At 44.9% G+C, this 15,752-nt stretch overlaps 1 protein-coding gene across 1 annotated transcript in view; it reads right to left on the bottom strand.

Moving 5' to 3' along the window:
- COL27A1 (collagen type XXVII alpha 1 chain) overlaps positions 1–15,752 on the bottom strand; it is a 247,580-nt gene that overhangs the window by 92,668 nt on the left and 139,160 nt on the right. Inside the window, exons 25-28 of the mRNA XM_033137129.1 lie at positions 11,469–11,522; positions 8,851–8,904; positions 7,286–7,339; positions 5,475–5,528 (exon numbers count right to left, since the gene is read on the bottom strand). Coding sequence (XP_032993020.1) covers positions 5,475–5,528; positions 7,286–7,339; positions 8,851–8,904; positions 11,469–11,522 — 216 coding nt within the window. The remainder of the gene's footprint in view (positions 1–5,474; positions 5,529–7,285; positions 7,340–8,850; positions 8,905–11,468; positions 11,523–15,752) is intronic.

The following is a 15,752-nucleotide window of genomic DNA, read 5'->3' as shown; positions in this document are numbered from 1 at the left end:
AGCCTTTCTGTTACCAGCGGCATGGGTGGAAAACTGGGGCTGGTCTTAACACTGACTCTTGGCATGCTAGTATGGTCAATAGCACTGGCTGAGAAATTGATGTTCCAGGTCAGAGTGGCTAGAGACAAGCACAGTCCATTTTCATTATACTACACGTGGCAAATGTTCATGGAACACGTGGGTTGTTTGGACTATCGCAAGAAACCACCTAGTACTCATGAAAAAATATGGTGCAGCCTTTCATAATAATCAAATGAAATTTTATTATCCAGTATTACACTAATCTGTACAAATGCAAGCTGTTTGTTCTTCACTGTTAGAACAGTTGTTTTCTCAAATGCACCCAGATTGGTCTGGAAGTCAACTGTTATTTTCACTAAGCATAACATCCCTGACTGGAAATTTAAATGGTGGTTACTAAGCAGAAGATACCATTTAAACTTCCACCAGTGCCTCGGAGTGATGCATTAAGGGTATAGTGGTACCTTGACTTACGAGCGACTCGACTTTCGAAGTTTTCGACTTCTGAATCAGTTCCAGAAGTGAAAAAATGGCCGCCGCTTCCGAAATTTTCGAGTTACGGAGGGGAAGCGGCGGCATGATACCTCGACTTACGAGGTTTTCAATGTGGTTTTTTCGACTTGCGAAGTTTTCTTCCGTTCCGAGATAGCGCCTTCAACTTACGAAGATTTCGACTTACGAGGGCGCCTTCGGAACGGATTATCTTCGTAAGTCGAGGTACCACTGTATTTAAAATCAGTGCAAATCACAGTGCAGTTGTTGCTGCCACTGGCAGATAAGCCAATGGGAAGCCCATCAAGCTGACCAGAACACATTTTCCCAGAGGGCCTCCTCGAACCTGGAGCCCAAACATGGCCGTTGCACAGTACCATTTCATTACGAGATGCAGTAACAGACCATAAAGAAGGGGTTTCCCAGTATGTGTAGAAACTAGCCTACCGTACAAAGGTAAAATTCACATTACTTGCTCAGCCCACTCTTGCTTCTTGCTTACCTCACCACTGGTATGTGGCCCTTAGAAAGTTGCCCAGAAAGGAACATGGCCTTCGGGCAGAAAAGGACTCCCCACTTATGTTCCATCAAAGAACGTAAGAGCCGAGATAGATCATACCATGCTTCGAGACAGCTGCTTCTTGTGGAATCAATCTGCCTTGTTGTAAGGCGGCTTCCTACATCCCTATGTAAGAGTGACAGAGCACTCTCTCCCTAGCAGGCTATAGTAGCATTTCTTTGTCGGCTAATAACTGCCATAAGCTTATTTGAAAGATTAACCTACAGGCAAGCTTTACGCATGATGGATGGAGCAGGCGTTTGAGTCACAGTAAAAGCCAGGTTAAGCACAATTGTTTAAACATGTGAGTAACATCACCTGTAGCTTGGCCCTTAGTGCATTGCTCAGCCTTGATTTCATGAGCGCAATGATCCACAGTGACCCTAATTTAACAGCAGGGCCTCCAGGAGTGCTTCATCCGCTCCAGGCCAAAGTGGATCTGGCCACCCAGAGCATGGAAAGAGCTGAACTCATTCAGGACCCAGCTTTTCACTCTGCTAAAGTGAAAAGTCCCGCTGGTCTTTCTAAAGTCTTTAACTGCCTTATTTCCACCTCATTAAAATAGAATTACTATTTTTTTTAGAGAAATTGGTAGTGGTTGGGAGAGCAGCTTTCCAAAATTAAGTGGCTCTGACAGCTTCTGGGGCGAGGGCAGCCGGAAAGCTTTGCCACTGGCGCCACGCCTCACCAGTTGCCTGCTTTGCTCAGCCTGAGCTGGAAAGGAAGGCAAGAGGAGGGAACCCGGCACAATCTGGGGCCTTTTGGCAGAGGTAGCCCAATATTGCAGTTGCAGAGAATTGGCTGCGACAAGCACGGGCTTGGCTTGGGGTGGGGTGTGGGGTGGAGATTAAGTGCAAGGCAGAGAGAAATTAAGGGGGGGGGGGAGTCTAATGCTGCAGAATGGGATGCTGAGAAGAGGAGCCAAGGAGGTTCCTCCTCTTGGCTTCGGTGCTTCTGTGTGGCACAGAGCACTGGAGATTTCCACACTAATGAGTGGAGATTAGTTCTGGCCCAGGGCAGGCCGCTCTGGAAGAGTTTTCCATCAATTCCCACTTGACAGGGATGGCTCTCTGCATGTCATTGGCTCCTCTCATGCAAAAATGGGTGTCGTTTGCTTTTCACAACCTCTAGAAACACAAGGAGAAAATCTACTGGCTACTTCTCTATGCCAAGAGCTCTGTTGAGGAATAAGAATCCCCCCACCCCCCATAATTTTCACAAGGACTTGGAGAAATAATAAATTGATGTGGAAATCTAGAAAATTGACTTAAGACTAGAAAAATGAGAAAAACCGAATATGACAAATTTGCCCAGCCCTAATAATCACACACACACACCATGCCATCTCTTGCTGATGCCAGTAACTTATCTTACAACTTGTGTGTTGCTTCAGTTCATGTTCCATCCTGAGAGACGTCAAGGCTTTTATAGATTGCCTCGAGAACCATTGAGTCTACAAGGTGGCCTATAAATTTCACTTACTGCACAAAAGTAAACTGCAGGACTCTAAATACTAGCAAATCAGCTGTTTGATAAAAGAAAACTGTGTGGGAGGAACAGCCCAGCATTTCTAGTCCAAACAAAGTTAGCTGCTCTGCTCTTATATCTGATTATGAGGAGTTCTTCCAGAGAGGGGTTGCTGTCCAAGCCAGCCAGAATCGGTGTCAACAGAACTATAGAACTATGCTGTAAGAGCTATAACTTTAAGAATTGGTGCCCAATCTTGCTTTTCTCCTCCTCCCTCCTCCTCCCTTTTCACTCTTCTGTCATGTACTTTTTGACTGTAAGCCTGATGGCAGGGGCTGTCTTATTCCTGATTTTTGTAAGCCACTCTGGGAGCTTTAAATAATTCCTGCATGTAATTCCATGCAATTCTTTCACTTCTCTGAAAACAATAAGCTCCTAGCTCTTGTTTGCATGGTAACTTGAGTGCCTCCAGATTTTTGAACCTAACTTTCCCCCACTCCTCCGACCTTGAATACACACACTTCTTCATCTCTGGTTTTAGATCCAGGACAACAGCAAAGCCAGGCTAGATATTGTAAATTTGTATTTGTTCCAACCAAGCTCTTAAATACAGACATAAAAGCAAAACTATAAATTTGGTTCACATCGCCACATTTTAAAGGTGAACACGTAGAACTGTGTAATATAATGCTGTTTGTAAATTCTAATCTTCACTAACTCGTGGCAGGGGTACAAGCCTGAATCAATTTTAAAACAGATAGATTTATATCAACTAAAGATTTGCTTGCAGGTTTAACAGCTTGGGCTACAACTTGAAGGAACAACTGCTTTGTGACACATAAGCCAGCCCCTTCCTGTCTTTGTGCCAAATCTGATGAACGGGAAACCTAAAGATGGATTTTCTTCCAGCTGGTATCCAAACTAGCAGATATTTGGCCTTGTGGGCTGAAGCCACTGTGGCTTGCTCTCCCTCACAACAAGAACCACAGGCAATTGACGAAAGGCATTGCTCAGCTGAATTCAAGGCCTATGAATCTTTTCAATCTGGATCTTCCCACAATCCTTCGTGAAATTTGGAACTGTCAGTTCTGAAGTCTCATTGGTACCAGTGTGGTAATGTTATGTAGAACAGCAACCTCCATTCCAGATTCCCAAAGAGAGTTACTGAGCGCCTAAAGAGAAACCATGTTCTTACCTACAGCATCCACAAAATTGGTGCTGGCATCAAGGGTCAGCATAGACTGGTATCTGCCAATGCTCCACACCAGAAAGGGGCCAACTGACATGAATACCCCTTCACTGTTGCAACCTGCAGGCTCACCTTGCCTCTGTTCTGACCCAGGCAAGGATGGTTGTGAGAAGGAGGGTCACTAGATGACACTTAGAAATCACAAATTCAGATGTTGTTGGATGGCAACTCCCGTCATCCCTGATCATTGGCCATGCTGGCTGGGGTGGCAGGAGTTAGCTACCCTTGCAGGACAGGAACCTGTGTGCCAAGGCCCTGTGACCCAGTCACTCCCTATATGATGAAATAACCATACTAGACAGTATGAAATAACCATACTAGACAGTGGGTTCAAATAGGTCACAGCTTTATCGGATACAGATGAGAATGGTTTGGCATAGGCATTGGGTGAAGCCATTTAATTAACTCCAGCCCATCTGCTGGGAGTGTATCTAAGGGTAAACCACAACATGGGGGGGCACTAAGACTTACATCAAATAGGGGTACCCCCAAGGAGTCCCTACTAAAGGAGTTCTTTGGCTCTAGCCCCAGTCTGGCGGTCAAACAGAAGCAACTCTCCACGGTTCCCTTTAACGGGATACCATTAACCAAGGAGGGAGCAGGCAGAGGCTACAACCTCCCCTCCAGCCAGGCCGCAATGCTGCCTGACTGTTTAAGGTAAACAGACCTACAGCCGATACATGCACACTGTAACCTGCATTTTGCAATGTACAAAAACAACCTACGTGTTCCATAAAAGGCATACATACAATGTTACTAGCAGCAGCGGCGTAGTGAGCCGCTTTGCCGCCCGGGGCAGCAAATGTGAAGGCACCCCCCTGGGGGGGGGGGCAGTGCACCGCTCCCTAGCGTGCGTGCCCTGACGTCACGACGCGTGTGCAGCCTCCTGGGTGGAGTGCACATGTGTGGACATGCGCAGTCCACCCAAGATGGCGGGTGCGATCGGCCAACACCCCTTCCATGCGGTGTGGCAACTTTTAAGGCTGCAGCGCGCGAACAGCAGCACAGACGCTTGTTATATGGTGGCTTGTTATAAAGAGATACAAGTATTCCAGAAGACTTCCAATATATATCTTAAAACAATAAACTGCAGGAACTTGTGCACGTTTCCTATTTGGAGGTCCTTAGCAAAGCACTCTTCTGAAAATTATCTGTAGCAGATGTTTGACAGTTACAAATAGACTGAAACCAAGTGGCATAGGTGCAATCAGGTGAGGAGCGCCGAGAAGGAGTTGAAGTTAGAGGACAGCCTCTAAAAACATCATCAGCTAAGTAAAAACCACACCCATCTGAAACCTCAGGGCTAAAAACACAAAGACACACTAGCAAGGAAGCAAAGGCACAATATGATTGCAAAAGGATGCTGATGTCTTGCGGATGCTGCATTAAAAAGAAATTGTAAAGAAGACACTATAAACGGTCTACCTGGAAATGCCCTGTGGTTTTAAGCTGCCATGGGGCCTTTTTGAGGACCAGCAGGCAAGGCACAAATGATTTTATGAACAAACAAACAAACCAGCAATTCCACCCAACTGCTACATGCACACACACAAAAGCCCATATCACCATTTTGCGCCATCCTTAGTAATATTTTTACTGCATGCAATGCCCCACTGCAATTTCTTCTTTGGGACATTAATGGAAAAATTATCAACAGGAAACTTTACAAATTTGGCCACAACTTACCCGGCGACCTTTTGAACCTCTTGATCCTGGGGATCCACGAACTCCAGCAGGACCCTGGTGAAACAAGAAAAATGTGGAGGTAACTTGCTTACAGCATGGGGTCACAACAGGACTCCAAAATGTTTGAGTTCCATTATTATTTTTTTAAAAATCAAGACCTAATTTAGATGAGCACATTTGAAATGGGAAATTTGCTATAAAGTGTATGTGTAGGGGGGTGGAGGGAGACACTCCAGCCCATGGGCCAAATGTGGCCCTCAATACCTCCCTATCTTGCCCTTAGGATGCTTCCCAGACAACTGAACTCACCGTCTCTACTTCACAACTTGTTTGTCTGGCTGAACTGTGTCTTTGAACAGAGGCTCCTATTGGCTTGGATGTAGGATGGACAAATTGTGTGTGTGTGTGTGTGTGTGTGTGTGTGTGTGTGTGTGTGTGTGTGTTTCGTGGGTGCAGAATCTTTAGTTTTGCATGGCTGGGATGTAAACTACTGATCAAAAGTAACAGGTCCCTATTTGGCGCTACCCACTTTTGATTCTGATCCTGTTCACTTTGCTCTCTGGCCCCATCTGCCACTGGCAACACAGCCCACAGAAAGCTGCCTATGGCAGGATGCGGCCTTCAGGCAGTAAAAGTTTCTGTAGCCCTTAGGTAAAAATGCTGTGGACAAAGTCAACTTGTGTTGTGCAAGTGGGTTGGGCCATGGCTAGTTAAGCAATAGTTAACTGACTCCATGTTCTTCAGGCGGCTCACAGTTTAAACCATGCATAGGCAACCTTGGCCCACCAGATGTTTTGGGACTACAATTCCCATCATCCCTGACCACTAGTCCTGTTAGCTAGGGATCATGGGAGTTGTAGTCCCAAAACATATGGTGGGCGGAGTTTGCCTATGCCTGGTTTAAACCCAATAAATACATATAATCAATTAACAACCAGATTAATTGAAAACGTCACTGCAACCCAACAAAATGGATTGTTCAGGCACGGGGAACCCTCACAGCTCCCCAGATACTGCTAGACTACAACTCCCAATTCCCTGCTGCCGCCGCCCATGCTTATTGGCCCTTATGGGAGTTAGAATCAAACAATATTTAATAATCTGTAATATGGTTTATTCCTCTCTTTATTTCCTTGTCTTTAAAGAAAAACTTCCAACATTTTACTAGCCATAAAATTCCTTCACCTGCCCACAGTTCAGTTTCAGGGTTTTCTCTTCTTCTTTTCCTTAACAAATTTGACCTGATCACTCAAACTCCAAATCATAGAGCTTACCCACAAGCAGATATTCAGATGTAACACTGATGAGAAGATAGGGGAGTTTGAATCTGACAATTTCTAGTCCCCATATTTTTCTTATCTTAAATTCAGTTTTCCAAATTTACACAGCAACCCGTAATTTCCTCATAAGAATCCATCAGCATTTTAGAGTGAATTTTCCCCAATAAACATAATTTTGCCTGCAGTTTTGACTAATGTGGCCATTATTGCAAGCGATTTTCTCCAACATAGTACATTTTTGTATGTTGTTTCCGTTACATTTCCTTCTTATATATGGATTTTTGAACACCTTGTTTGGTTGGAGAACTGCATTGAAAAAAACTGGACAAGTGCTGGACAACTTCAAAGGGTAGCTGTTTTTGCATTTGTTCAAGAAGTGTGGATTAGGTGGTTTCTTCATAAAATGCAGGCAGGATCTAATTTATCCAGCCTCCCTAGCAGAAGATAACTTATTCTCCCTTGAATAAAATATGTAGGGGTATGAAAGACAAGAGGCATTGGGGAGCAGCAAGGAAAGTAGGCTTGACTTACAGGCTGTCCAGGGGGCCCTGGTTCACCAATTGCTCCAGGTATTCCAGGGTGCCCCTATATAACAAAGGAGAGAACGCATGAAGCTCTGCGTAATACGTCTGTATTCATATCCAGATGCAATTCAGCCATCTCCATGCTGTTTTACATAGCGCTGAATGCACCATATTTTTCCATGAATAAGACACCCCCATGTATAAGACGGCCCCTATGTTTCTTTACCCCCAAATTAAGAACTCAATAGTTTAAACATCAAACAGAACCCCGGCACCAGCCTAACAACCCCTGCCAATGCCTGGGGCAGTGGGGGCTGGGGGAGTGCTTGCACACGGGCACCAGCATAGCGTGCCCCACCAACACCTGAGATCGCCCACAGTTGTTGAGCTTTATTTTGGAGATCGGGCACCAGGGAGGTACAGTGGTTCCTGTGCATTCACCATCAGTGTATACAGTCGTACCTCCTTTTGCATCCGGGATCCGTTCCAGAGCCCCGGACGCTCGACAAAAGGGACACTCAACAAAGCGCCGCTCTGCGCATGTGATTCTGCACGCGCGCGAGTGGCAAACCCGGAAGTAACCCGTTCCAGTACTTCTGGGTTTGCCGTGGACGTTTGACGAAATGGACCCTAAACGGGGCGGACTCAAAACAAGGTACCACTGTAATATGAACCCCAATTTTGAACTAAGAATATTTAGCAACAAACATCATCTTATACACTGAAAAATACGGCATGTCCCTGTCTCCTGTGCACACACATAACCGTCAGCAGCAGTCAGTCCCAGCTCCTGGCATTTGTGATGGGCTGATTACATAAGCAGGCCATCCAATCCCCAGCTCACATGTGAAACACTGTACCTTGAAGAAATGTCAAAGCACCCTTAGTGCATAATGCATTGGTGTAGTACGCAGGTTCATTTTGGTCTGGTACAAAAGGGAGGCATTTTAAGTGCCACTCTCTCGGGCCTTGTTACATAGGGGCATTAGAAGCTGCCTTAACCAGATTAAAGTCATTGGTTTATCTAGCTCACTGACTGGTAGTGGCTCTTTAGGGTTTCAGGTTGGGGGAAGGATTTCTCAGAACTACGTGGAGATGCCATGGATTAAACCTGGGACCTTTTACATGCAAAGCAGGTGCTGCTCATTGGTGCAGCATCCTTCCCCTGAAATGACCCCTTGAAGCCATTTCTAAATTGAAGAGATCTATAATCTTGTTTGATGTTAATCAACAGTATAGTTTTATGCTTTCTAAGCTAGCAAATATTTGACTTCTTGTTGAGGTGCTAAACCTGTATCTATGTGGTAATGCTTCAGATGCCAGCAATCTTGGGTTGCTTTGAGGTCTTCACAGACCCTAAATGGTCAATGGCCTAAAATGTGAAGACTTCAAAGGCTACTTGGCAAACCAGTGTGAAGATACTATAACTTGGCATAGGTCAACCACCCTCCATGCCCCCAAGCATGGGGTAGGGGAAAGAAAAGCATGCCCTCCAAGTGGCAGCAAGAGAGGAGACAGATTATGGCTCGTCAGGCAGAAAAGGAGGCGAGAGAATGCAGACTTACTCCTTACCATCGATCCCTTGACACCCGGTGGTCCAGGAGGTCCTACTGCACCCCGGTCCCCCTAAGGGAGACAGGTGCACACAGAAGCAAGAGTAAGAAGTTCTGTTAGCAAACAATGTGCCAAGGAATGGTGGAGGGAATTGTAAAAGTGTTGTAAACCCTAAGGCCTGAAGGCATGTGATGCAGCAGCATAGATGAAGCTAAGCATGACCAGGTCTGGCAGATGCCTGAATGAGAGACCACTTGGGAAACCCATTGGAAGGAAGGCTGGATAAGGCTGGACCCAGTTGCTGCATCTCAGCCTAACCTACCTCACAAGCAGCTGTTGTGAGGATAAAAACAGTGGCAGTAGTGGGGAGCATTGCATATTCCAATGGGTCTGCTCTGGGTAAAACTACAGTCAAGTAAATACTTAGTGTGAAATTCATTGTAGTGCTGAGAGCCAGTGTTGGACCTGGGGAATCAGGGTTCAAATTCCCACAGAGCCATGAAGCTCACTTGGTGATGTTTGACCAGTCGCTGCTTCTCAGCCTAAACTACCTCACAGGGCTGTTTCAGGGACTGAAGGAGAAGGGGGGAGAAACACGTACACAACTTTGAGCTCTTTGGATGAAGTGGGATACAAATGAAACAAATAGATAAATCCTCCAGCACAAACATTTCTGCTTGCCCCAATGGAACAATCTCCCCTCTCCTCTCCTTGTGCACTGATTGTATTTATCCTCATCTTCCAGCAAACAACAATTTTTCAGGACAGAAACACTCTGAAGAATCCTTTTGAGAAACCTGTCCCCAGGAGAATTATACAGCCACACTGTATATAATTAACTTCTCCCTTGCTGCAAATGCGTAAGTGACCATTAGAATATCTTGCACCTGCATATGATGTGGGCATAACTTGAAATCTTAAGAAGCTGCAAATGCTTTTCTCACTGCATCAACATATCATAAGTTTATTTTCGGCAGAGGTCCCTTAACTGAGATTTTCTGGATGACAAGCTTGCAGGCCTGGTGCGTGGAGTCAGCCAAGTTGGGCACATGTTGAGGCTGAAGTTCCAGCAGGAGGGACCCACTGCTGAATGGAGGCTACTGCCCCCTGCTGCCACTCTCCTTTCCCACCACTGACTGCTCATTCACATGCATTGTCTACCAGCCTCAAGTGGTGCAAATGAGCAATGACTGTGGGTGAGGAATAAAGGTGGAACTTCCGCAGCCAATGATACCGTGTGATGCAGTGCTTAAGGTGTTGTTCTACTTAGCTATCATGAGGATAAAAGGAGGAGGGGGGAGAACCATGTGACCATCCTGACAGCTTTGGAGGAAAGGTGGAGTATAGGCAGTGGCTGTTTTAGGCACCAACTAAGACAGGAGTGCCTGGCGTGCTCTGGTCCATGGGGTCACGAAGAGTCAGACATGACTAAACAACAACAATAACAACAAGTTTGTTCTGGGCATAAGCTTTCGTGTGTATGTACACTTCCTCAGATACACTGAAAGAGAAGTCACCAGACCCTTATATATAGCATATATATAGTAGGACATAAATCCGACATCAGGAATCACAAAACTGAGAAGCCAGTAGGAGAACACTTCAATCTCCCAGGAAATTCAATGTAGGGATCTCAAAGCAGCTGTCTTATTACAAAAGAATTTCAGAAATAGACTTGAAAGAGAAGTTGCTGAATTACAACTTACTACTAAACTGAAAACTATGGAGAGACCTGGTCTGAATAGAGATATTGGATTCTTGTCTCATTACATATGCTAAAGCTATTTTTGGTCATCTGCATACTATCCCTTGCTTTTTCCTGTAGGACTAATTGCAGTTGTTAACAGTCGTCAGCAGGTTTACCATACCCATCTTCTACTACCCTTCTGAGAAAAACCCCACCCCACCCTCTCACTATATATAAGGGTCTGGTGACTTCTGTTTCAGTGTATCTGAAGAAGTGTGCATGCACACAAAAGCTTAAACCCAGAACACACTTAGTTGGTCTGTAAGGTGCCACTGGACAATTATTATTATTATTATTTATTTTGACTGTGTCAGACCAACACGGCTACCTACCTGAATCTGTTTTAGGCATATCTGATATGTGTGTGACCATGACTGTACGCATCACGCCATACCCAGATGTGACCCCGTAAGGTCACAAAAAGGGGCAAGGTTTGTGGGCTTTTTCAACAGTGTTTCAAATATACGCAATTTCACCTAAATGTGTGGTGCCTTGGAACGTAACCCCTGCGTAAATTGAGAGTTGCCTGTATAAGTAAAATAATAATGGGTTGTATCCAACTGAGTTCTACTCATAGTAAATTCACTGAAATTAATGAACCTAAGTTATTCGTTGCCACAAATTTCAATGGTTCTACTCTTGGTAGCACAAACACAGGATACAACCTAAAAATAATATTGGGTAAGGGGGATCCAAAAGCCAGAACTGAAAAGTTGAATGTAAATAAGGAATTCTGCTGGATCAGGCCAAAGCCGGCCCCCCTAACGCAGCATCTTGTTCTCACAATAGTCAACCAGATGCCTCTTTTGGAAAGCATCAAGCAGGACTCTCCACACTCATGTTCCCCTGCAACACAATACAGTCAATCCATTTAGCAACACATTCCTACCTTGTCCCCGACTATTCCAGGCTCTCCTACTGGACCAATGAACCCCATCAGGCCCTGAAGAGAAGAAAAAGAGGGTGACATGGGGTCGGGGCATGGAGAAAGGGGGACAGAGAGAGAGAGAGAGAGAGGAGAAAAACAACAGAATTGATTTTCTGGTTTGCTTGAGTCAGATTCATAAACAGAGAAAGAGATAATGTCCTCCTTGTGGGATGAATTAGCCCAGCACCCCTTAAAAACTGCCCACAACCTCTTATTGGCTACTGGCAGGGACACAATTGCTCCCAGACTGTGGCCTCTGCAGCTCAGCCAGCTGGTCCCTCTTTAAAACCACAGTTGGGCCTTTGAAGCTTGGCGCCTGCAGGAGCCACAACACACAACAGACCAGGAACAAATTACAGGCAGTGCCACAACCATAAGCCAGAGAGAGAGAGAGAGAGAGAGAGAGAGAGAGAGAGAGAGAGAGAGAGAGAGATGGTGCTATATTTATGATTTTCCTCTGCTACATATTTCTTCTCTTTAATCTAAGCTAAGGGCTGCAATATAAAACATAGGAATCTGATGAGTGGGATAGATAGAATAGGTATTCCTGCAGCAGCAATCCAAGAAAGAGGGCCTCAAAAGTATGAAGTTGCCTTTGATTGCCGAGTGTATCGAGCTCAGTACAGCCTACAGTACTGACTGGCAGTGGCTGTCGAGGGTTCAGACAGGTTTCTTTCCCAGCGGTACCTGGAGTTGTCAAGGACTGAACCTGGGATCTTCCGCATACAAAGCATACATTATATCACTAAGCTATGGTTCAAATGAGTTGTACAAAAACAGGAAGCTGTCTTATTGGTCTTTCTAGCTGAATGCTATCTAAAGCAGAAGTGGAGAAACGTTTGGCACTTCAGATGTTGCTGAACTACAATTCCCATCAGTCCTAGCAAGCATGGCCAATGGTGAGGAATGATGGGAGCTGCAGTTCAGCGCCATCTGGAGGGGGGAAAGGTTCCATACCTGGGCTATGGTGACTGCCAGTGGCTCTCAATAATATCAGACAGATCTTACCAGGAGATGCTAGGGATTGAACATGGGAACTTCTGCATGTGAAACAGTTCCAGCACTGAGCCATGTTCCTCCCCCCCCCCCCAAAAAAGGTAGGGAAATAGAGAAAGTTGCCTTATACTGAGTATGGACCACTGGACCACCAAGCTCAGTTCTGTCTAGAGTAACTGCTAGGGGCGTAGCAGGGGGGGGGGCTGCCAGGGCAATCGCCCCGGATGCATTTGGGGGGCCACTGCTCACACCGCCCTCCCTGAGCCAGCTCTGTGCCGCTTTGCAAGGCTGGGATCTGGGAAGGGTGGCGTGAGAAGGACTCAACAGCCACCCACCCTTCAATCCCAGCCCCTTGAGCTGCTTTGCAAGGCTAGGATCTGATCAGATAACAGCCTCTCAAAGTGGCATAGGACTGCTGTGTCGGTGGTGAGGGCTGGGCTGGTGTACAGTAGGGTCCATCCACCCCCACCCCCGCAACCCAGTGCACCCCAGGCACTATGAAAACACGCTCCACCAGTGGTGATTGGCAGTAGTTCTCTGGGATTTCAGATAAAAGTCTTTCCTGGCCCTAACTGGAGGTGCCAGGGATTGAACACAGGACATTGTGCCAAGCAGACACTCTGCCCTGAGCCCATTAACATATGTAAATGGCCTTATTCTTCTACCGATCATAGATGGATACTTGTTTTTTTTTCTAATCATACTCACTAGAAGAGGAATGAAGGATCATGCTTACAATGAATCAGACCAATGGGCTATCTATTTTCCAAGGTCTCAAGCAGAAGCCATTCCCAGCTTTGCTGTTACTAGAAATCTTTTTATTATTATTTTTAAACTGGAGGCTACAGAGTTTGAACTTGGGAACTTCTACACCAGGGGTGGGGAAAACCTCCAACTGTTCGTAGACCACAATTCTTAACATCCCTGACCACTGGTCATGCTTGTTTAGGCTCAAAGAAAGTGGAGCCTAATGGCATCTGTAGGGACAGACGTTCCCCATTTCTGTCCTACATGAGAGCTGCTGAGCTATTCAATAGGAAGGAGTTCAAAAATAAAACTGACAACATAATAATGCATTCATAAAAATCAATCGTGCAACTGCACTTGGAACATTTTCCAGACATAGCTGGAATACGGCAGTCGGAAGCAGTGTCAACTTTCCTAAAAATAGCTCAAAAACTTCATATTTCTTTTATTTTTGAGATTTCAACAACTTTGGGCAAAAAAAGCTCAACAACCGGCTATTTCACTTTTTGAAATATGGCAACCCAGGAAAGGTGCAGAAAAGGGCAACCAAAATGATCAGGGGGCAGGCAAACTCCAATAACAGAAAAGGTTACAACATTTAAAGCTATTTAGCTCATGAAAGGAGTGAGCAAAGAGGGGCATGAGAGAACTGTGTAAAGTTGTGTGTAATGTGGAGAAAGTGGACCAGCAGACCCCAACGGGGTCATCCATCCAGTGTGACTGAAGGATGGGATACTCAAGGCAGACAAAATACTTCTTCGCAGTTAAACTTGCAAATGCACTGCTATAAGATGTAGTAATGGATATGAATCATGGTTATGTGAAGCAACCACCACCTGTCCATTCAGATATCTGTGAAGGGCACACCTTTTTGGCCAGGCTTGCCTTGATCTGAAAGATAGGAATCTCTTTTTTAATTCATTAATTCCTATTTCTATATGCTTTTACACTGCAGTACTGTTTTTATGCTGAACTGTACTTTTGTTTTAATGGTGTTCTTCATTGTTTTTTATGTTATGCACTGTGTTTAAATATGAATGTTTTAATAATAAACAAACAAACAAACAGGTGTGATGGCTATGCCCAATGTGAGAGGCAGCAGCGTCTGAGGAGCAGTTGCTGGGGAACAACAGAAGGCGATGGCAATAGAGCTCACGTTCTGCTGTTCGGGCTTCTAAATTTACTTGACTCAAAAAAGTACCAAAACACATTTATAAAAAAAAACACCAAAAACATATTTTAGGGTACAATACTTTAAAACGATGCTTAAATGTATTTAAATACAGGTTTTAATTGGGATCGTTTTAAAACAATAATTTCACAGGCTAAGGGGGAAACTGGATGGAGCAAACGTATAAATGCATGCGCACTAAACTGGCAAGTACTGGAAAGATTAATTTAACCAGTTCATCTACATCCTTCTTCTCTAAAGAGCCTGGGGCAACAAATACACCAGTGATAATACAAAATAATTATAAGTAAAATATACCTTAAAATCCAAACCAATTAACGACATCTATAACCCATAAAAACATGTACAACAATCACATACTATTACAGCTAATAATTTTAAGGTTTCTAGGAATGGTGGGCTGTATCCAGCTAAGGTCTGCTCTGAGTAGACATACTGGATTTAGCGAACTAAAGTTACTCATGCCCATCAATTTCAGTGGATCTAGTCTGGGTAGGTCTAACAGTGGATATAGAACATAATTTTTCAGCCACCAAATGCTTGGATAAACAAGAGTGTATTTTAAAGTTTCTCCTGGATATTAATAATGAACAGAATGGGGAACCACCACCAAGGAGACCCAGCCACGGATCAATGCCAAATGGGAAGCAGCCAATGGCAAAACCACCAGCAGGGCCCACCCCCTGCCAATCATAGGGCCCAAGAGGGCTTTTATGTTATTGGGTTTCAATCCACTTAGGGGTTTGTAAGCTACTGCATGCAGTTCCTGCTAACTGACCACAATGGAAATTGTGGAAATCATTTCTTAAGTGAGCATCCGCATAATGAGTTGACAATTTCCATTGATTCCTATGGGGAAATTTCTAATGTGTTCCTGACCATGGAATTGTGACCCCCAAAAGCCCTGCAAACCCAAAGAAAATCCTGAAAAAAATGCTTTCTAATTTGTCCCAACAGCTCCCCTTACTCCCCTCCCTCTGTTCATCAGCCAACCAACAAAAGGCAGACAAGGAAGTAAAAGACAACGCTATCTGTTCAGATAAGTGAATCTGTGGTGTATATAGCAAGATTTGGGTAATAATTCCTTGTGATCGGATAGCATAGGTAACACCTATGGTTGGTCATTCCCTGCATTCAGAACTAGCTGCAACCTCTGGACCATATTCAAGGGCAGCCCCATGTAGAGTGTATTAAAGTAGTCCAGGTGGGAGGGAACCAGAGCTATTCTGGTTCAGAAATGGCTGTAGCTGGTGAATCATCCTAAGCTGAATGTAAGAACTCCTTGCCATGCAGGCAGCAGCAGGACCTAG

This window comes from Lacerta agilis, chromosome Z, assembly GCF_009819535.1.
Source record: "Lacerta agilis isolate rLacAgi1 chromosome Z, rLacAgi1.pri, whole genome shotgun sequence".
Classification (NCBI taxonomy): Eukaryota; Metazoa; Chordata; class Lepidosauria; order Squamata; family Lacertidae; genus Lacerta; species Lacerta agilis.
The sequence above is the reverse complement of the archived record's forward strand: the minus strand, read 5'-3'. Positions and strand labels throughout refer to the sequence as shown.